Source organism: Egretta garzetta, unplaced genomic scaffold, assembly GCF_000687185.1.
Source record: "Egretta garzetta isolate BGI_Z169 unplaced genomic scaffold, ASM68718v1 scaffold7, whole genome shotgun sequence".
NCBI classification, from domain to species: domain Eukaryota; kingdom Metazoa; phylum Chordata; class Aves; order Pelecaniformes; family Ardeidae; genus Egretta; species Egretta garzetta.
Window position 1 is genome coordinate 1,183,635 of NW_009260350.1, and position 21,603 is coordinate 1,205,237.

General features: G+C 39.3%; 1 protein-coding gene across 1 annotated transcript in view; it reads right to left on the minus strand.

Annotated features, from left to right (window-relative positions):
- The window catches only part of SUDS3 (SDS3 homolog, SIN3A corepressor complex component), a 24,685-nt gene extending 4,834 nt beyond the window's left edge, over positions 1 to 19,851 (minus strand). The window contains exons 1-10 of the mRNA XM_035898411.1: positions 19,786 to 19,851; positions 18,731 to 18,786; positions 18,289 to 18,360; positions 15,957 to 15,976; positions 15,241 to 15,397; positions 11,878 to 11,973; positions 9,886 to 9,947; positions 8,966 to 8,987; positions 8,028 to 8,133; positions 3,842 to 3,926 (exon numbers count right to left, since the gene is read on the minus strand). Coding sequence (XP_035754304.1) covers positions 3,842 to 3,926; positions 8,028 to 8,133; positions 8,966 to 8,987; positions 9,886 to 9,947; positions 11,878 to 11,973; positions 15,241 to 15,397; positions 15,957 to 15,976; positions 18,289 to 18,360; positions 18,731 to 18,786; positions 19,786 to 19,796 — 687 coding nt within the window. The 5' untranslated portion in view covers positions 19,797 to 19,851. The remainder of the gene's footprint in view (positions 1 to 3,841; positions 3,927 to 8,027; positions 8,134 to 8,965; positions 8,988 to 9,885; positions 9,948 to 11,877; positions 11,974 to 15,240; positions 15,398 to 15,956; positions 15,977 to 18,288; positions 18,361 to 18,730; positions 18,787 to 19,785) is intronic.
- Positions 19,852 to 21,603: the final 1,752 nt, after the last annotated feature.

A 21,603-nucleotide genomic window follows, 5' to 3' on the forward strand; every position in this document is an offset into this window, starting at 1 on the left:
GCTGGTTTTCCTCACCCAGATCTGCATGAAATAAAAAAAAAAAAGAGGCAGGGAGATATATTGGGGAGAAAAAGGGAAAATCCACAGTAAGCAACACACTGACAAATAAGTCCAAGTATTCTTACTGCCAGATCTGAACACCCGGTTACTCAGGGTGCACTCAGGGCTTAAGCCCTTCTTCCCCACATTAAGCATTTGCAACCCAAGTAGAACACAAAATAAGGTTTCTAACTTTACCACCCTAACTTCCTGCTCAAAGCAGTCATCAAGAAAAATTACTCTTCCCAAGCATCACCAGGAAAGGAAGTTTCCTTCTGCTACAGTTTGCAACAGAACTCTGGCATTAAGCTTTACCTAATCAAGAATAAGTCTCTCTAGATCCACAGATCATAAAATTATCTCTCCTGGGATTTGCCCAGGCAAGTAACTATTAGTCAAATGAAAAGCTTATTCTGATTTTGTTCAGCGAAGCATTTCTCACAATGTATTAAATAAATTGTATCTGCAGATAAAAGGTCCTCTTTTTTAAAGACCTGCATGGAAGCACTCACCTAACTGGCTGATACACAGTGTGTTTCAAAGGACAAATTGCTTCCACGGAGGCAGCCATTCAGAATTTTTAAAAAATAAAAACCACTTTCAAGAAGTTTAGACCCAAATACCTGTACTTTAAACTCCTCAGCATTTTATCATTCTAATGCATTTAAACATATTTAAATAAATGCATGGAAAAGAAGTTATCTAGCTCTTAGTACTAGAGTATTTTAGGACACAAGTCCAATATTGCCTACTGCAAAGGACTATAAAGTTAGTGTTGGCGTATAATTTATCCAAAGTTTTTGGGGTTTTTTTTAGATACCATATTAGCTACAGGCCTGGCATGGTAGACTGACTTAACTCTATTATTTTAACTATACATTCACTTTATTAGCAGAAGGTCTCAATATAAAATAAGTGTAGTCTTTGCCTGAATTTGTACTTCAGTTGTTTCTTTAGAAAAATCAGAATCCAGGTTCATTGATAATCATCTCTCCACTGCAACATTTCTAAGAACTTGGTATGGTTTACTAACCAGCAGCATTCTTAAATCTACAAACTCTAGGCAACTGTACAGAACACCAAACATGTACAGTTGTATGTTCTGTCACAAAATGATGGAATGGTATATTTGTTTTGCTAAAGTTATAACTGCTTTATTAAGTTCCATTTGGAGGAAAATTGAAATTCAGTTTTAAGTGACCACAACAGTGAAATCACTTATTAGCAATAAAATGTGCTGCATCATTCATAAACACAAAAGCATCAAGACATATTCTGAACTGATTTTGCAATCAGAAGAGAACATCTATTCATTTTAAAGAACTGAAGATGGTGAATAGAAACAGCCAAATTCATCACCAAGTGCAAGGTCCTGCACCTGGGTTGGGGTAACTCCCGGTATCAATACAGGCTGGGGGAAGAAAGGATCAAGAACAGCCCTGCCGAGAGGGACTTGGGGGTACTGATGGACAAAAAGCTGGACGTGAGCCGGCAATGTGTGCTGGCAGCCCAGGTGGCCAACCCTACCCTGGCCTGCATCAAGAGAAGCGTGGCCAGCAGTTCGAGGGAGGTGATCCTGCCCCTCTACTCTGGTGAGCGCTCACCTGGAGCACTGGATCCAGCTCTGGAGCTCTCAGCACAAGAAGGACATGGAACTGTTGGAGCGGGGCCAGAGGAGGGCTACTAAAATGATCCGAGGGCTGGAGCACCTCTCCTATGAGGACAGGCTGGGAGAGTTGGGGTTGTTCAGCCTGGAGAAGAGGAGGCTGCGGGGAGACCTGATTGCGGCCTTTCAGTACTTAAAGGGGGCCTATAGGAAAGATGGGGAAAATCTTTTTAGTAGGGCCAGCTGTGACAGGACAAGGGGTAATGGTTTTAAACTAAACCAGGGTAGGTTTAGACTATGACCTCTAGGGGTCCCTTCCAACCCAAAACATTCCATGATTCCATCTCTGAATTTCTTTTATTCCTAGACTGTGAAAGAATAAGCTCCCTCCTTTTTCCAACTTCCAAACAGAGACTGCTGAATAGACTCATGGGAATAAAAAAACAAAAAAACCCACCTTTCCTGCACAAACTGAAGTTTATTGTTGTCAAAACGCAAATGATTGAATCTAAACACGTCACCAGGTTTTAAAGAATTTGAGCCTGGGAAGATAGGTTTGGTTTGTTTTTTAAGAAGGATCATCACAGCTCAGACTCTGTGTTGGAAAGGCCCATAGCCGATTAGAAAATTCAAGTTAAAATCCAATTCAAGAAAACTGATTTAGACCTTTGTCTGAACAGAGGGGCCTCTGATACGCTGTTAACTGCTTCCTTTCCCTGGCCACATGAAGGTAACTATGCCATAATAGTTACTTTTCACTTTAAGCATTAGCGGAAATGCTGATGGTGAGACTCTGTGTAAATATTTGCAGTAAGGTTCCTTCGAATAACTTGACTTCCTTTAGAAATGCTATCAACTTTTGACTCCAGTCTACAATTAGAGAGACCTCAAATCTAGGTCTGCCTTCTAGCTTGCAAATTCAAGCAGGACCCAGTGCGATCCTAGTTTGGCAACCATGCTTTTGAATGTCTGATGAAATCTGAGACGCGCACATTGTACTCCCAAGAGAATGCCTTCTCATTTCAGTATTCTGTTAAGTATTTATCTCCCTTGGCTTTATATTGTTGCAAGGAACCATCACAGGGCAAACAACTGCCATGCCTCCTCCTCCCCAGCCTCTCAGAAAACCCCCACAAAACTAAAAGGAAACCTATTGTTTCACTTTAAAGTGGAATTCATGCAATTATAATTAACGGACTGCATTTCCTCCAGGTTTCAAGTAAGGTGCTCCCAAAAGATTGAGTTTTGATGTTTTAACAGTAATAATTTTAATCAAATTAGCACTACTATATTTTTAATGCATCTGTTAGCACGCTGCTACTACTTTATCTAAATAAGCAACCGTTGAGCGTAACAACTGTTATTGCAAGGAGAACAGTTGTGATACAAAGCATCTCCCATATGCAACTCATTTTGTTGAAAATAAAATATTTCCCCTTAACTGCCAAAACAAATTAAAGTTACTTTATTAGCTGATTGAAGAGAAGTGCATTCAAGTCTATCATTTCTTTCCTTGAAGTGCCTGGAATCTGCAAGCAAAGAATAAACTGCTCCCTTTGCCCTCAGCTTATGTTGCAGCAAGATCCACATCAATCTTAGGCACGCGCCCCTCTTCACCTGCTTCTCTAAGCCTTAATCATTAGCCACAAGGAAATTGGCTCAGACAAATGACTCGCCTGCACCATCTCCCACGTAGGTGATGAATGCTGCCAGCTTACTTCACAACATATGTACTCAGGTTAGCAGGAACAATTTTCTCCCCTTAACTAAATTTGGTGACAAAATTTTTTCCTCCTTCTCTTCTGGGTTCCCACTGGGATTTTTTATTTTTTTTTAATTTCATATTACTAATAACTGTATGTATGTTCTTGAAATGATGGAAATGGAACTTAGGAATACAGTGCCAGTAAGAAACAACATGTCAGTTCTCCCCATTTTTCCTGCCTGCCAAACTACTGCTTGCAAAATGTAGGATCACTCTTTAGAAACACAGCAAGTCTCTTCCCATCTCAGATCTATCTCAAGAGATCTCTCAACTCAGTTTTATCTTGGATTCAGCTTCTTTAGACACCAGACAACTACATATTTTCCGAAAGCAATACTGATTTTCTCTTTTTCATTACTAGATAGTCATCTACCTGCCCACACCGACCCACGGATTCCCCCATCCCCATGAAGAACAAAGCAGCCCACTACCTCATTGGCGCCCACGGAACTGATCACACAGCTGATCTTAGTGTTCTCTTTAGACTCCAGGTAAATAGCCTGGCTCTTGTGGTACCTGCAAAAATTAAAAAAAGAAACACATGAAACCATTAGCTGTCCAAAGACTGAGAAAAGAAACAGCAGTAAGATTGATAAAGCTGGGATTCTACAAGAATGCGGATAGAGTAAATATGAAGTCTGTCTTTCTTTCCACACCACTTTCCCCATCTTCACCAGCGTAGCGGGTGGTCTGATTCTACACGCACGCTTTGCATTTAAATGATGCTTCAGAATGCATGAAGCTCTCTCAATTCACATTCATTTCTGTACGCGGATTGATGAAAACAGATTTCACATCTGAAAGAAGCCACAAGACAGGAGAACACTGTGACAATAAGCCCATGTTTCAAGACAATCAAACTAGCCTTTCACATTTCAGACACAGGATGGATTTTAGAAGGCAACTTCACATTATGCCTGATAAAATGTGACACAGCAAATCACAGATACTAAGAAGTTATTCACATTCCCCAACGCAAAATTACTAGTGCACCAAAGTGAACTGTACTCAATCGGTGCAGTCTATATATTGTTTAAACAGAGACCTCAAATTTCTAATATGGTCTTATTTTGTGAAAATACCCAAAATGGTAAGTGATGGGTAACTGACTCTGTAAGCTGTATATACGTGCCATAAGGAGGCCTTGTCTAAGCGTATACATTTTTTCCCTTTTTAGTTCATATTTTAGTCATGCTATATATCTTTCTTAGTGCATTTTGTATAAAACAGTTAAAACTTCAAAATTCATAACTCTGAATTGCTTGATTTCATGGTCTTGCCTTCTTTGCAGACCACATTGCTGCAAAAGCGTGCCAGACAAAACTCCCCAGTTTCTGTTTATTCTGCCTAGGAGAGTTCCGTGGGCAGAACTAATAATACTGGAACTGATTATTTGTAAGTAATCTTAATCAAGAGAGCACTAAAATGCTTTATAGTTATAAAAGCGTAATTATATTTCCACCTTTACCCTAAACGTGATGTGCTTCATATTTAACCGGGCAATCCAAGTTGCAGAATCGCTGCACAGAGATTCCCTCAGCAGCGACTCACTACGCAGCTCCCTGCAGCCTGAGTGGCTGACAGCCATTTGTCAAAATGCATGGATTTCCATAAACTTTACAGTTATTTCTACAATAACCATACTGTAAATATGGAAGTCTTCCAATAGTTTATTCCATAATCTCTTCCTCCTGGCTCATGTACCCAGAATTTTCACACTGCTTGCCAGTAACAAGAATGATAGTGTCAGCTTTCTGCCTTCCAAACATACTAATTACCAGCAGGCTGGGCGAGGTAACGAAAAAAAACCCCTCAAATTCTGCAACCTTGAGACACTTATTCCCGACCATTATTCTTTCTCCCTCATTTTAACAGAAAGTATGACAGTGGGCTCCAGGGCAATGTAATAGCAGCAATGGTCTGAGCCAAAAATCTCAGTTAACTGAGCTCAAATGATCATTAGTTGATATAAAGGAACAGCATAAGCCACTACAAACGAGACCTCACTAAGACATAAAAATATCTCAGTCCAGCAGTGTCCTGCCATGCCGTGACTGCTTAAGCAAGGAGAATTGATGATCTTGATACAATCAGTGCACAAACTTCTGAGTGCAGAAGATACCGCCGCAAATGACAGCTCTCAAGTAATACCTGTGCCCGCACAGATAATGAAATAATTTTTCCACTCAAAGATATTTCTTCTAGTTTTTCATTATCAGTGAATTCCAAAGCTAATGACACACATGAAGCTGGCTTCAGCCCCTGGATTTCACATCACAAGTTACTGCCCATCAGTAAATCTGTTAGCTGCGCACAGAAAAGGCAAGCTACCTGGCTAGTTCAGCACTTTCTCATTGAAGAGTTGTCTGAACTGCCTCATGCTCCACGCACGCAGAGAGACAGGTCAGCTGATGGCACAGCAGCCTGGTACATCTCAGTTACATGCTCATGTCAGCCTTTTGCCAGGCTTATATACCCACATGGGAACAGAGGGGTAGAACTGAGGAAAATACTTCAATGAAAAACACAATGGAATTTAAGCTGGCTCTCAAGGGAAGGAAAGCGCCAAACAACTCTTGCAGTAAGTAAAATACACAATACAAACAACTGAGGCAACCAGAAATAATTCCACTTTCTGCTACAAAATATTTTGCTGAAAGGACAAGATTTTCAACTGCATCTCCATCAGAAGATTGAAAGAAATCACTCTGCGTTATTGTACACAAAGCTAAGAGCAAAAAGATGGTTGTTTTACAGTGAACTGTATTTTAGGATCTGACGGGGGGGATGGACCAAATTGACTGAGGATAAGAAACTGAAGTCTAATTCCACATCCACCTGAAACTCTATACAAAGTCTCCATTTTGGAGATATGTTTGTGAGATGTCTCTGCAAGACCTCAGGGAGCCCATTACTAGCCTTAAACATTCTCTATTTTGAGATAATGGCCCTTCATGGCTGCTCTCAGGAAACAGAGAAAGTAGTCACTCCTGAGCTGTCAGTTTTATTATTTCTGGTGCATGCCAGCAGCTACAGTCTTAATACACCTCAGAAAAAATTACCCTCCCACTATCAAGAGTTACTTCATCATTTTAAAATACCAGCTGCTTTGTGCAAGTACTATTACTATCAATCAAAAGATCTAAGCAGGATTATTACAGCAAAAAAAAATTGTAAAATACTCATCTTAAAACAGCATAAGAACAAGGAAGACAAGAAAGGCAACTGCTGGAATTCCTGACGGTGAGACCCCCATGACAATTGAATTCAGCAAGATGAAAATATCTGATAGTATTTTGTGTCCAACTAGATATCTTTCAGAGAGAGCTGGTGCTCTCGAGAGATTCACCTGGGCTCACTGAAGCTCTCCTAGGTTTAAATTTGGTGGGAGCTTGGGAGCTTTACTGACAGATTACTCCAGGTTCCATCTTTCCTTGGGGTTGTTTTTTGTTTATTTCTGCAACACTTTACAATACTCCACATGCTTAAAAATTCTGAAGAACAGTTTATTCATCCAAATATATCCTAGAGGACAGTCACTTTACATACACACAAAAAATGAAAGCAAAAAACCAACTTCATGAATTTGTGAAGTGACAAGTAGCCCGTTTAGTTCATGTATGCTTTACGCTTCACGGAATTTTAAGCTGCAGGCAGCAGCTTTTATCAGAGTTGTATACATTGAACCCTCAATGAAACTGCACTGTCAGAAGACTAGCAGAAGGAAAAACTGACCAACTGTATGAGATGGCTGTGGTGTAGAAAACAAGCTTCACACCTATCATTTTCAGTGATAAAATTACAACCTCGTCACTTGTTATTTTGAGCCACCAGAACACCAAAGTAGGCTACAAATAAGCATATGACTTGCAAATTGCTTTCTGCTCAAGGAGTACTAGATCGCCTCCTTGATTATCCAGTTTTGCATGTCTCACAGATTAAGTTTAAGACCTACTAAGATTTCTCCGCAAAATTCAATATTTTCCTTGTGTTCTGCGAGGCTTGCAGAGCTACATGCCCATAAAACTTAACAGAGCTAAATCAAATCAGCAATTCTGAAGTTGCTTCTCCCATGTGGGTTTGATCTTTAAAGGTTATTTGGATTTATTAGAAACATTTTTCATCCTGCTCATCTGGTGCACAACATTTCTCCCGCCACCTTGTGGAACGATGGGCTAGTGTTCGACAAAACTGAACACCAGGACTGGGAATACTGCCGACACCACTGTCCCTGCAATCACGGAGTATCCGTGTCCTAGCTGACCAGCTTCACGGTTACATCACACTGCATCTGCTGGTGGCTCTCTTACTTAACACTAGGCTTGACAAAAATGTTTCCCAGGTGTCACAGTGTGCATTACTGACTTCATGGAGAAGATTTAAGTCTCCTTTTATTCAAGCCAGTAGTTAATCCTGAAAGTCTATGATGTCTAAACACTCCATTATCACTTCTGATTTACCGAAGTTGCAATGATTAGCCTTCGAGGAAGTGACTAACCTCTGCCCAAAACCATTTTGTCCTCAAATTCTTTTATCAAAGCAATTTCTCTCTGCAGTGTTTGTCTCCTCACTACAGAACGCTCAGAGTGATTAAAACAGAAATTTGCCAGGACTTACCATCTCTTGTCATAGTAGAGTTTTCCATCTTCTATCCGGGCTTCAAACCGCTGTGCTGGAGACTCTGCTGGTGTAGCTGGGAGGTGTTCAGGAGAGGAGGGAGAGGCTGAAAACAGGATAAAGACTGTGTTTAAGACCAGCATGTTTCTACCACACAGGAGCACATCCGACTGCAGAATTGCAATTAATAAGGTCCTATTAAGCAGAAATATTAAGCAGAGAAAGCTACAAACTCATGTTTCCATCAGAAAAACATTCTCTATTGGGACGAATAATTCAACCTGTGCCTTGAGTATATAAATTATAGTATTCACTGAAATATAACAATTATCTGAAAAAAAAAAAAATGTTGGTAGGTAGGTGATACATGTCCTGCCTTGAGTATATAAATTACAGTATTCACTGAAATATAACAATTATCTGGAAAAAAAAATGTTGGTAGGTAGGTGATACATGTCCTTGATTTTCCTTTAATTCTAATCTATAGTAAAGTAGTTTAATAGGGTCAGAATTACTTAGGCAAGTTAGCACCACTCTGTCTTGAAATAAAGTGTACAGACATCTAGAGAGCTGAAGGCATAAAGCAGTAAGTTCTCAATCCCTCCATCTACCTGACAAGCAGCCAAGCTGCCCAGATGGATCTGAATATAATGGAAAAACCTCTTTACACGGTTAGGTTGTCCCATGCCCAAATGTTTCAGCCACTAAATACGCATATGCCTCCCTTCCCATCCCTGACAAACTGCAGACCAGATGAAGAGACTCCACACAGCACCCATTCGCCACAGTAGCTACCCAAAGAACAGCAATTACACAGTCAAAACAATTATACAGTCAAATTACACAGTCAGCAGTTGTTCAGTCAACAAGTCTACAGCATAATTCTCTGTTCAAAACAGCATGACTGTGAACAAGTGCCAATGCAACTGTTAACTCACCTGGTCTCTTGGGTGATTTAAGCTACATGGAAAGAGAGCAAAGACGTATTAGAGATCTGACATGAGCCACAGAAGTTTGCAGGAATAATTTCAGACAGTCTTACTTTCCATACTCCACTTTTTTTTTTTAAAAAATGTACTGTTAAGTGGCATAACACATAAGCAGAACAGCATGCTATAAATAGCCAAAGTGTAGATAATCAGTATCATGATACAAAAGGTCTGCAAACTGAACTTCAGAGCATTCAGATAATCCACTAAACCAAGTCAAAACCAAACTATCTAACACACCGTATTTTTTAACATGATCCAAAATTTCTCAAGGTACACAAAATACAGGAGATAAATCATTAGAGACATTTCAACAGCTGGCACCAAAAAATGCTCCACTACCATCCTCAAAAGCCTTAACAAACAGCCTCTATTAAAAAAATTAGATAAGCCTTAAAGTGCTTAGCAAGAAAGCAATACGTTCAAATCTAGAAAAACTATAAACATACATACTGCACCCTATCCAGTTTGCTGAAGTATTGCAACAGTGAACCAAAACTAAAAAACACCACCCCACACATTAAGGCCTAAAACAGCGGCAGCCTGTGATCTGACAGAAAGAGGTGTTAACATCTGTTCAGCCCTGCGGAGGAAGAAAGAAACTCCTTAAGATAGCTCATCACTCGGTTCAGACAAAAGGTAACATTTTTAGATGACAGCCATTTTAATTAGGTTAATTAAACCTATTAAAATAAAAGGGAGGAGATAGCATCTTGCTAAAGCTTTTATTGTGTTACTTCAGAAAGCCTACTGGGATGAAATAGTCCCACATCTCAGAAAGGCACATAAAAGAGAGCTCTGTTCTCTTCAGGGGAAGCATTAGCTTTCACTTTAAAACAAAGAAATACAAGTCAAGCAATAATCCCTACCTTATTCAGTGTTCTCAGGTCCTCCATTATTTGCTCATCAGTCAACAAATAATTTAGCTGAGGTATCCAGAATTAAGGTTCCTATAAGCTCTTGGCAATCAAGGCTAAAAATTAAAGGTCAATGACATTTTACTTAACTAAACATAAGCCAAAAGGTTTCTGTAAAGTTGCATAAGGTTTTAATGTGTGTCATACTTCAGCATTTTTTGTCATATGAATTAATACAAGTCCATCTCCACAGAGCCTCATATTTAGCAGCAAATAGAGTGCAAAATCATTTTAACTTATTCAGACATAACCATCAATGAAAAACCTTTAGCGCATTGACATTTACTTCGTGGAGGCATCAAGCACTAGCGTTTTCAGTGTTTTTCATCTTGCATTTCTGTAGAGAACAATCTGGGAGCTGAAACACAACAGACTCACTTCAGATTTTGTACCATTAAGCCAAATCCCACCCAGTCCTAGGAAAAGAAACTCGTTATTTTGCAACTCAGTAGGCAGGAATAGAGAGATAGTGAGAAAAGGGGAAAGCCAACAAAAAAAAACTCAAAAGCGAACCAGAAAATGAAGCCAGAGGCACAAAACACATCCTTGTGTGGATGGTGATAAATAAGAGCCTATCATTCACCTGAAAACAAAACCAAAATCTCAGAACACAGAAGTTAATGTATTTTAGCCTCATCAGAAATCCACTATCATTTTGCATAGTTTCACAGTCGCATCTTCCTACTTCCCATTTCTACTGCTCCTGTCATTTCCACACCAGAAAAACCCAAGTACACAGAAGGAATACCCAAAGCAGCAGACACCCTTCTCCAGCTTTAACCAAGTCAAAAGTATTCCAAGTATTAAGCCGAAGTTAACAATTGCTAGGCTGCATTTTAAGGATTTTGGCTCTGATAGACTTTAATCCTCTCCCCAGTAAGGAAAGGCAGACAGAGTTTCATACTGTGGCTGCTGTATTATGCTCAATTAGTAGGTCATGTTCACTATGAAACTCATTTATTTTGGATGAGATAGAGCCACTAATAAATAGGGTTTTTTCTTCCTGAAAGACTGAACAGAATCTCCAACCAGAAAAAGGTTAATTAAAACTGGAGATGCTTGTGACCATCCCACATGAACTCTACAAGTTCAAGGTTTGATATTGCCTTCAGAAAATGTGAGTCACTCAGAAGTCAAGAGATAAGTTTTTTTAATCTGATTTAAGCCATACAAGTTCGGAATCTAATAAACCTCTGCAAAGCAAATATCATTGCCTTCCTTTTCAGGTGAATTTAATACACAAATAGAAAAAGTGCCTATCATCACAGAGGAGCTAAAAATGTATTTCCAGAAGCCACGGAACATTTTAATTATAAGAAACATGCAACGAGGCAGAACAGAAGTATTATATATACATGTTTTCTCTCTCTTGTGGTATATAAAAACAAGATGGATTTTCTTTTTTTTTTTTTATTCAAAGAACAAATCTAGCACTCCTTGCTTTTGCTATGCATCTCTCTGGATTAGAGATCTGAAGCCTTTATCAGGAATGGAAAAACTAGTTTGATACGACAAATATGATCTTTCTAGCAAATGTTTTGTCACATCATGAAATGGGAAAAGCTTTGGCTCACGTAAAAAGCCATGCACTATCTACGGAATCAATTACCTCAGCGTTTATATGTAACATTCTTCTCAAGTTTTTCCTTTTGAAAAAAATTGCCTGAAGAATTCAAACTATTCTCACTGACAAAAAAAAAAAACCAAATAAGTTATCTCATGACACTGAAGTTTAAGTTAGGATACCGAGGGATCTCCAAAGACTGGTTGCGTTATATGCGTTTATCACACATTATAGATGACAAACTGTACTTCAGTATTTCCTAGATTAAAACCTGACCCTAGCACCTCATTTCATTTTCCTTCCCGTAGGAAACAACATAGATACAGGTAGCATGCTGGCCTCAAATACAATAGCCCTCCAATGACTCTGTAAAAGGATATCAGGGGCAGGTTTCCTCCTCTTGTCTGGGATAGGAACTGGATCATTTGGTCGTCGCCTCAGCTTCCTTGTCATAATAGGCTTCACTTCCATTGAATCTGTAGAGTAATGAAGTTGGAGAGCTGGTAAGACCAAAGGGAAAGGAGTAAGAAGCAGCAGCTTTCTACACAGGGCAGAAGGAAAATAATCTTTCCTCTTTCATACAGAAAATTGGGTATTTTTGTGATATCTTCCAGCATCCAAGCTGGAACTGCTGACAGTGAATACAAGTTCTCTTTCATACTAGGTCACTGCTCAGTAACAGCGTTGTGATGCCATGGTTACAGATTTGGTTGGCTGGAAGTGGCACAGTTGGTTTGGGGGCATTTTACAGCTCCGTCAGGTACAGATAACAAGGACAATGATGCTGCAAGGATTCAGGGCAAATTTCTTTAATGCTATCGCTATCAGCTTTTGAACATATCATTTAAAAGGCAAAGTTCATGGAGTTCTTTGCTAACAAAACTTGGATAGTTAATAGCATGTAAAACATCAGCTACAAATCAATTGCTCTCTTTCTTATCTTCAAGCTGGAAAAATAGCTTTGTCAAAGGAATACAGATAATTACTGCCTTCAAGACTGATACAAGTCTGCTGGAGTAATTTTAAACACAAATAGCATTTAAATTCAGATTATCTAAAAATGTTTCACGTTATGATTAATGAAATGAATCTAATTAATAACATGCAGAGCAGCAGTTGACAGGAAATAAATTGTAGCATACGCACTGGGGAAAAAGAAAAAAATCTGTTTGAAATGAAACACAAGTCTCATCACTAAGTAATTATCTGAAATTAGTTTGTCCAAATGTCTACAGGTAGTCTTAACTGAACTACTTTACTCAAACTCTCACAAATCATTCCTTAGTTTATGAAGGTACCTTGAACTGGCAACTAAGAGATGACATCTTAAATGCTAAACACATCACCTCACCTCTCTTTCTACGTGCTGAGAACTATTTGCTCATCTCCGAATACACCTGAATCACATCCTAGGTAGCACTTGAGCCTATGAAGCCTCTTTGGCTCCCTCTAGACGTTAAAACCTTGAGCAGCTATGCATGTTCAAAATACACCAAATTACTTTTCTCCTTATCTCAAGGGTGAACAAGGATGACCATGCTGCACATCAAGAGAATAAAAGCTTTTAAAAAAAAAAAAAAAAAAAAAAAAATGAAGTGCCACCCACTGAGGATACGCCAAAGGAAACCTTATCTCTAGGATTCAAAGCTGAATTTGAAAGACACTGAACATTAATAGCCCTGCAGACACTAGAAACCTAACTTACTGTGTTGAACATAAGCTATTCTTCTCACTTGTTAAGACTGATTTACAAGAGCCTCAGAAAAGGGTTTTGAAGCACTTACTCAAGGCTATATGCAGCCGAGTCAAGAAGGCTCTTTCTCCTTTTTAAAAATTAGTTTAAAATGAGTGGTCTCAGATGTATCTATATTGCTTAAAATGCGAAACAGGCAGAGATCAATTTTCTTCTCTCTATCTTATTAGCATCCCGTAACTTAAAATTGTGACAAGTCAGCTGAAAGTCAACACCAAACAAGTTTCCAGGAAAAAAAAGCAGTTTGAGAGTCTTATATTTAAACATGTGAAGAACTTGTAAGATTCTCGAGAGAGAATAAAGGAAGTTTTGAAGAGCTGCTAAAGCACCAACTGATTTATCCTGAAAGTCTTGCATAAGGGTTAATAGTTAAGAACCACACTGTACAACGCTCCAGAACAGGAGGCCACTATTGCAACCTAATGAAAGTGCAACCCTCCCAGCACTCCCAGAGAAACCTATTCCTCAAGGTTGCTAACTTGTCTCCTCATACACACTGAACTTCCATATGTTTTGAAAACCATCGAGTCTACATCAGTTCCAGTATTCTTATTTCTTAGCTTCCAGCAAATGTTCACAATGAAATCCATTACTTCTAAAGAAATCACATTACAGTTCTGCTAGTCTGGAAGGAAGGAGATAGAGGAGGGCTAACACACACGGAATGGATCTCTTCTCCACAGTTACATGCTTTTTGTTAGAGTATTTGATGAAACAAGTCTCTTCAGGACACAGAACAATGGGGGGACACATATCTCTGGTCCCCAAATCGGACTACTGAAGACTTCTTTTTACTCCTCCTCACTCTCCCTTTAACTCTGCAAATCCAAATCCTGATGTTAACAGCTGTCCCACTGATAGAGAAACTGGATTCCTTCAGACTCCTAGAACATTGGTATGGAGACTTCCAAAGCTAAGATCTAGACAGATCCTGACCCACTAATGAAAATCTGCTTACAAGATTAGTACTGTATCCCAACTTAGTAGTGAACAGGCACAAGCATAGGATAACAACAGGAAAGTTAAGGCTAAGGCACAGTTTGTAAGATCAGACTAGACTTCATAATTGAAAAAAAAAAAAAAAAAAAAAAAAAAAAAAGACATCAGGGAAACAGCATAGCTCAAGCTGTTTTCCAGACCAGATTAGCCCTAACAGTTTGTAAGAAGCCAAGAGCACTCTTGACTATGTCCAAATAGGTTTTAATTGTTGCTTCTGAACACTAATTAAATTATTAGCTTACAAAACTTCCGTAGACACTATGCAAGGAAGATATAAAAGTCGTAACTCACAGACAGGCCTCAGCAACACAACCAATGTTATCTGTCTGTGAAGTGAGGAAATCACATCAGACTTTTGGTTCAGTATCACAGCAAGACAATTTGTTAAGGAGGCCAATTACCCCTCTGCTTAGCCCCACTGTGTCAATTACTGCAAAGAGCATTGCCAAGACACCAAGGGTACCAACTGGTCTCATGAAAGAAATCTGTCCATTTAATGTCCATTTTCCAGAGTCTGGAGACAAACGTAGCTCACAAATCTATTTTTCTGGATTTAAGTAGCATATTTCAACCTTTATTTTTTGCCTTTCTCCAACGTCTTGATTACCTGTTACTGGAGAATAAAAGGACACAGTTTACAACCTGGCACTGCCAGTTAGGTCAGTATTGTGGCATATCTCAATAGTTTTATTGCCAGATCACAGGAACTAAAGCAGCCCTTTTCTCTGCATACAAGAAAGCCTATCCACTCTGCTGCTTCACTGGCACTATTTTGATTCACCCATTAGTAATTCAGGTCACTGAATTTTATTATGAACTGCTTTCTCCATTAAAAGACCACCAATTTGTGTTCTACACCTGTTGGCACTCAGAAAGCTTTAAAGCCTTCACACTAGCTGCCTGTATAAACCAGCATTGCTACCTTTATATCTTATTTCTCTTATCCACCCTGCTACTGCTTAGAAAAGACAAATGCCTATCTTGTTTTTACCTCCTGTTAATTCCATGGTTAGCTTTTCATTCTCAATCATCTTCTTTTTCTCCTCCAACTCTGCAATCAAGTTTTCCTTGAGCTCAATTTTCTTATCTTCAAACTCCTTTGCTGCTGCCTTCTTTTCCTTGACATAATTTTTTTCCACCTGATCTGTCTAATGCAAACCAAAACAACAAAAACGTTAACTAAGAAACCAATGACTCAAGTTAATGATATCACAACAGCTTCTTTCAACTGCGGCATTGATTAGTTTTTCAGTTCAAAACTGTAGCCAGTTCTAAAGATTATCAATATTCATAACCAACAGAAAACCACTTAAAAATGACTAAGCAAGCAGTACTATAGTGGCAAAAGAATTAATTATTTTTAAAAAACATTTTCATGTTGCATACCATATCAAGTCCCTAGCAGAGAGCTCTTCAGATTTATAAACAGCACTATCATTTACCACCTTAAACAAGCTTTTTAAACAAGCCAAATGCACAGCCAGCATACAGCAGCCCATGAGCAAATTCAATTTTAATTACAAAGTCCAGAAGTTACTTCAAATAATACCAACAGTAGCCTGTACTACATCTCAAGTGTAATAATGCTAGCTGGAGGAAGAAAATTTCTTTAAGCCTTCTGGGAAAACAAGCACTAGTTGATGAAACAGGAGGTTTATACGTCTTCCATCTAGTTAATATATACTTTGATAAATTAAGAGTACTTACTTCCAGCTGGAGGAACAGTTCTGAAAGAGAAGAGACACTTAATTTATTATCTTCAAAAGATGCACAAAATGAATTCCCTAACATTTTAAGTCATCGAATATTGCAGCCAAGAGAGGCAGTGAACTAAACAGTGTACGTACTCACCCAAACTCTACTATCCCTTTCCAGTTTTATGCTGAAAATACAGTCACTATGAAAAAATCCCACAAAAATATACTGTTAATTGAAGTTTCCTACAAATTTTCAAGTAGATTTGCAAAGCTTACACAGCAGTATTCCATACTAGTCAGTTCACCTACTATTCCGAGCAGTACTAAGCATGTAGTCCATCTTTCTTCCAGTTTAATTATAGTCAATTAATACTAGGTACAAACTTCCCAGACAGAAGCTTGAAACACGTAGCTGAATGTATGGCTGGCAAAAATTCACAGTTTAAGCCATCTTCATGAATTTCAGCAATGACTCATTCAAAAATAATTCTGGAGCTGTTAGAAGATTCATCTACTCGACATGTGTCTGATTTCAGGCTGTTTGTGCCTGAGAAAACAAGCACAGAAATGGTTACGTATCACTGCAGGTTAAGTTCATGGCAATGATTAGTCCAAGTCAGACCTATGGATGAGGCAAATGGATTTCTGGGTGTGAAATAGTCCTGCTACTGATGTCTGTCCAATTCCTAACAACTTGAAATGAAGCAGGATGGGACCTTTCTTGGGTTTCCTGGAGGACCTAACACCCAAACCAAAGTTTTTACTCAAAATAGTGCCAAGAAAAGCCAACTAAGGCACCTGATCAGTCCTCAAGTCACCATATTTCACCAGCATATTCAGCTTTAGCAATACTCGAAATAGTAAAAAATTCTGTAAAGATCACAGGCTTCAAATATGTTTTGGAGAAGACTGTAGTAGCAACACTGTATTACTGTGTCTTTTTTTCCCCCCCAAAAAATTTAAAAAAAAAAAAAAATAGAAACCAAAGATGATAATGGCCCAATAAAAATGAAACCTTTCGTTTGCAAAGCACTCTACCAGTTGAGCACGGAAGCAGTATTACAGAGCTAATCAGATACAGGTAAATCTAAACTGTTGCTCTAATATCTGTGAATTCTCAAAAAAAACCCCAAACCCCCAGCTTGGGAAGGATAAACATAAAAGACCATTCTTCCTGTAGTACTAGGCAGTTGGATTTTTTAATCGTAAAATTGAAAGTTATCACCATCTGCCCTCCTGTGGAAGAAGTACGTTGCTGCAGCACTGGTCTTTGCCAGCCAGAAATACAAGTTTGCAGTCTAAACTTTATCAAAACAACCCAATATTATTAGAATGCAGCTCTAGTGTACATGAAATTCATCTCAGAAGATAGATTGCTGTTAACAAGTAGTTCAATTCACTTAAATTCCTCAAGCAAATCCTTTACTATCCCAAGCAGTTTTAGAAAGACACAGTTTATACTACTCAAAGGTTGGAGTACGTTGGTCATCATACAACCACCACTGCGCCTCTGCCATATTTCCCAGAATAACAGACCAGACATTACAGGATTCAGCCAACTTTTCTAAAGGAAGAGCAGCTACATTTCCTAATTCCACATAATAGCTTTTATAAAAGGCTCTGCTTCAGTAGCTGAGATAAGAACCTACTGGAAAGAGAACAAACAAGAAGGAGGAAGGGCAGGCCAACAGATCTGATTTCCAAGCCATTTCTCTGCAGTAACACAATAAAGGCTACACAGAAGGGCTGAGAGCTAGAGCACTTTAAAAATTAACTTGGGCCTTCACTCCTGAAAGAGAGTGCCAGAACACAAAGTAAAGGCAGCCCATTCAGCGCCACAGCTACAGAGAAGAGTTTCAGCAGCAAACCCTCTGTATTCGTTGTTCCAGGGCACAAAACAGATCTTTGGGAAAGCACGTAGTCCTAAGTTTCCATTCCTGCAAACTGAAAGAAACAGCGCACCTGAAGGTTCCAGACAAGCTGCACAACAGAACGAGCCAAAGTGCGAGACTGTAGGCGAGACATGGTGCCAGATAAAAACAAAACATTTTTTTCTCACTTGCGCTTTTTCCGCACAAATGAAGACTAAAACTGTTTACTGGTGTTTAGTAGAAAGTCAGTAAACAATGTTGAAGGAAAAAAATTTAAAAACCAAGACAGATCCCTTCACACTTCATGCATTCTCAAAAAACCCTACACTGTACCCTCAGAAGCAGAAGAACCCCTTTGCTCCAGTAAGTTCCTTTTCTCTAAAGGACAGAGCTACCATTATTTTTCTTCAGTTGTTATAAAAACCATTACTTTAAGTTGTATGCAGCATCTTGGAAAGAAAGTCAGCTTACCTGCATTTCGTATCCTTTCTTTGTACTGCTGGTCCAACTTTTTCATTCTTTTCTGATATTCCTGAAGAGTACCTAGTTGAAATAAATTGTGGATTGTCACTGGAATTTTATGTTTTCCAAGTATTAAATTTTCTCAAGGAGCCATACACCAATTCTAATATCTGAAATCAGAAAACTACCGTACTAGTTTGTTTATTTTGATAAGCACATTCCCCGTTTTCTCAGAAAGCCAACTACTCCTTTTAAGAAATGCTTTAGCACACAGAGGCTTAACAATGAGTGTTTAGAGGGGGAAAAGGATGGGAAGTGGCTGACATTTTTAACTAAGCTGCGTGACTGACAGCCACCATTCAGTGAAGGATGCCGCTTACATCTTTCAAAACCCTCATCCTTCTATGACCTTTGAAAACTGCTGAAAATTCTCCCCTCCTTCAAAGCTTACCTTCCTGCAATTGTTGTAACTGCCTCTTCAGAGATGCCAGTTTGTCCTGATACATCCTGCAAATACAGAGAGCATGCAGTTTACTTTGAAAAACAAACATACATCATTTGTTTCACCATCTACTTAGGTAGGTTACAATGTGTTAGCAGGGAATTAAAAACTTTTGAAAAGAACTTCAGGAAGCAAACAAACAAGCAACAACTAAAAGAATATTATTCAAATGAAAGGTTATCACTGTCTAAAAACCCTGCCACCCTATTGGTTTTATAATGCACCCAAACCAATTATTTTGGGAACAGTTCAGGGTAAAATATGATTTTTAAATTTTTTTTTAATGTCAAAATCTAAAATGACATTTAGATCTACAGACACCAGAAACTTTACAACAGAATCATTCTGCCACTTTGCCAAGTCTTAATATTTGTGTACTATTTCCCTACTTATAAAACAAAAGGCATTTCCTCATGTAGATCTTAACATTATAAAAAATCCCAAAGTCCACTCCTGGTGCTGTTGCAAACTTGCGTTTCCTTTCTTACATATCTGTGGTTTAACCCAGGCCAAGTCTTCCTGACCTGTATAAAAACACGTAAGTTCTGCCAGTAAGCAAGAACATAAAATACTGAAAATACACGTAAACATCAAGGGAAACTATTTCAAGTCTCAAAAAACCCTGTTGTCTTGGAAATTATTAGCATTCCATTGTTTAAGGGGTTTTAAACTGGCATCTTGCTTTTTGCTTGCTTATATAAAGTAGATCCTTTATTTTATTTGAAGGATCCGTCTGTAGCAGGGTTCATTTGCAGCAATACTCAGCTGCTCCCAGAACCTCGTACCTACTTCTTTGTTTGAAACAGTAGCAGCGCTTAGTTGCTTGAATAGAACAGAGAAAGCAAGGAGAGAAGAAATACAAGTATATGGACTCATTAGCTATTACATTAGGTTAGGCACTTAAAAACCCCAATCTTGGGCCAAACCTTTGCAAAGTTTAAAAAAAAAAAAAAACCCAAATAAACAGAACATTACCTTACTTTTGATTAGAATGGGTTACTTACTGTTCTTTCATTTCTACAAAGTCCTCTTCCTCATGCTTTGCTAGGTCAGTTTCGCTGGCATCCTCAGTGTCTAAATGAGGTAGAGAATGACTTATTAAAACTAAAGAAGCATTTAAAAGAAAAAAAACCAAACCACAAGTAGTAAATTATTCAAAAACAAAGCAGCAAACAAACAATCCCCAAACCTCAGGCAATTTAACCTCAAATACACAACCAGACAGGCCTCTGGAAAGATGAATTCAAAAGTGAAACATAACATCTCATCTCTTTCCCACAACTGCAAGCTAACCTATGTAAATCCTCTGGTAGCTCTGCAATGAAGCTTACATCAAGTCTAAACAACTTCATCTTCAGCTACTCCAATAATTCTTCTCAGTTTAAGACAACAGGTTCCACATTAACGCTCCAATATACAAAGGTGAGTCAGAAACAGCCTAAAGACTCTGAAAACACATTTAACAGGCTTCTTCCTATGGTTTTGCCCATGACATAACACACTGAATAGAAGACAATGATTGAAACAGCTGGAAGTGATGCTGCATCTTGACCCGAAACACTCCAAAAAGAAAATATTATGACTGGATGCTGTTAGGGTTAACCACAAAGGTCTTGCTAAAGGTAACCAAGTTACTTACTGTGATCTGAACTTGACTTCTCAGCTACACCTTGCACAAAAGTACTTCAGCGTTTATACATAAAAAAGACCAGCACTAGCATAAAGATAGCCCCAACTTTATGAGTAGATAATATAAACTACAAATTAAACCAGTGTGGGACTGCTAGGTTTCTGCTATGCCTTTCCAGGCTTCTATTTATAGGACGTAGGTAGCCAAGAATTAATCACCTTTCTGCCCCAAGGACAGGTCAGTGCCTCCAGGCTGGAGCTGTGGTAGGCAGGGTACAGCTGTAAAGCCTACAGCTACGTTCCCTACGTATGGACAAAGGTTTGATTTAAGGGACTAGTGCTCCTTCTCAGATTTTTCTTAAACTACAAACGCTTTAAGCTTACATGTATTAAGATAACATTTGACACACCAAAGGGAAAACAAAAAGTTTTAACTGAAAGAAAAATACTTAGAAGCCTAGATCTCCGTAAAGGACTTCCATACTCAGCTGACTTGTGTGCAGCCACGGAGAGCCCCACACCGACCGATACGCTGTCACCCTTTGCAAGGACCTACAGGTTTGGCTCTGGCACCCAATTCACAAACGTACCACACGTGATGGGGGACTCTGGCTGACAGAGCAACAGGCACTGTCAAAGGGTCATTCTTCATCCCCTTATGTTAGTTCATGAATCCTATACCCTAGAATACTCTGGGTTTCTCCTTCCATTTCCTCACCTCCACTGCTTTCCTGGTCCTTCTACAACCCCCCTCTTTCTTCTAACATCCCCTTGCACCCCCTTATTTCTGTCCACGCTTTCTCCTACCTTAACTGCCTCCTTCCCCCTTCCCACCACAGGGATATAACCAACTTCCACACGCCAGATTGCTCCGCCACGTCTACCACACACCCAGTCCCACCTCCCCAGCGCTCTCCCCTTCTCTCACTGCCTCTTCCTCACCCCCAGAAGAGCGAAGCCAGCGCAGAGGCGGTGTCGAAGTGGTTTCCCTAAACGCCACCTCTCCACCGGCTCCACTTTTCTGCTCTTCCGCAGGGCACCCCAGCAATCTAACGGGCCCTTGTTTTCTTCGCGCCTCCTTGCTGCTCCAGACCACCTCTCCGCCAAACCCGACCCAAGCCTTTCTTCCCCAAACGCTCTCCTCCACCTCCCCAGCGCACCTGCCCGGAGCCGCCCCCTTCCTCAACGCACCG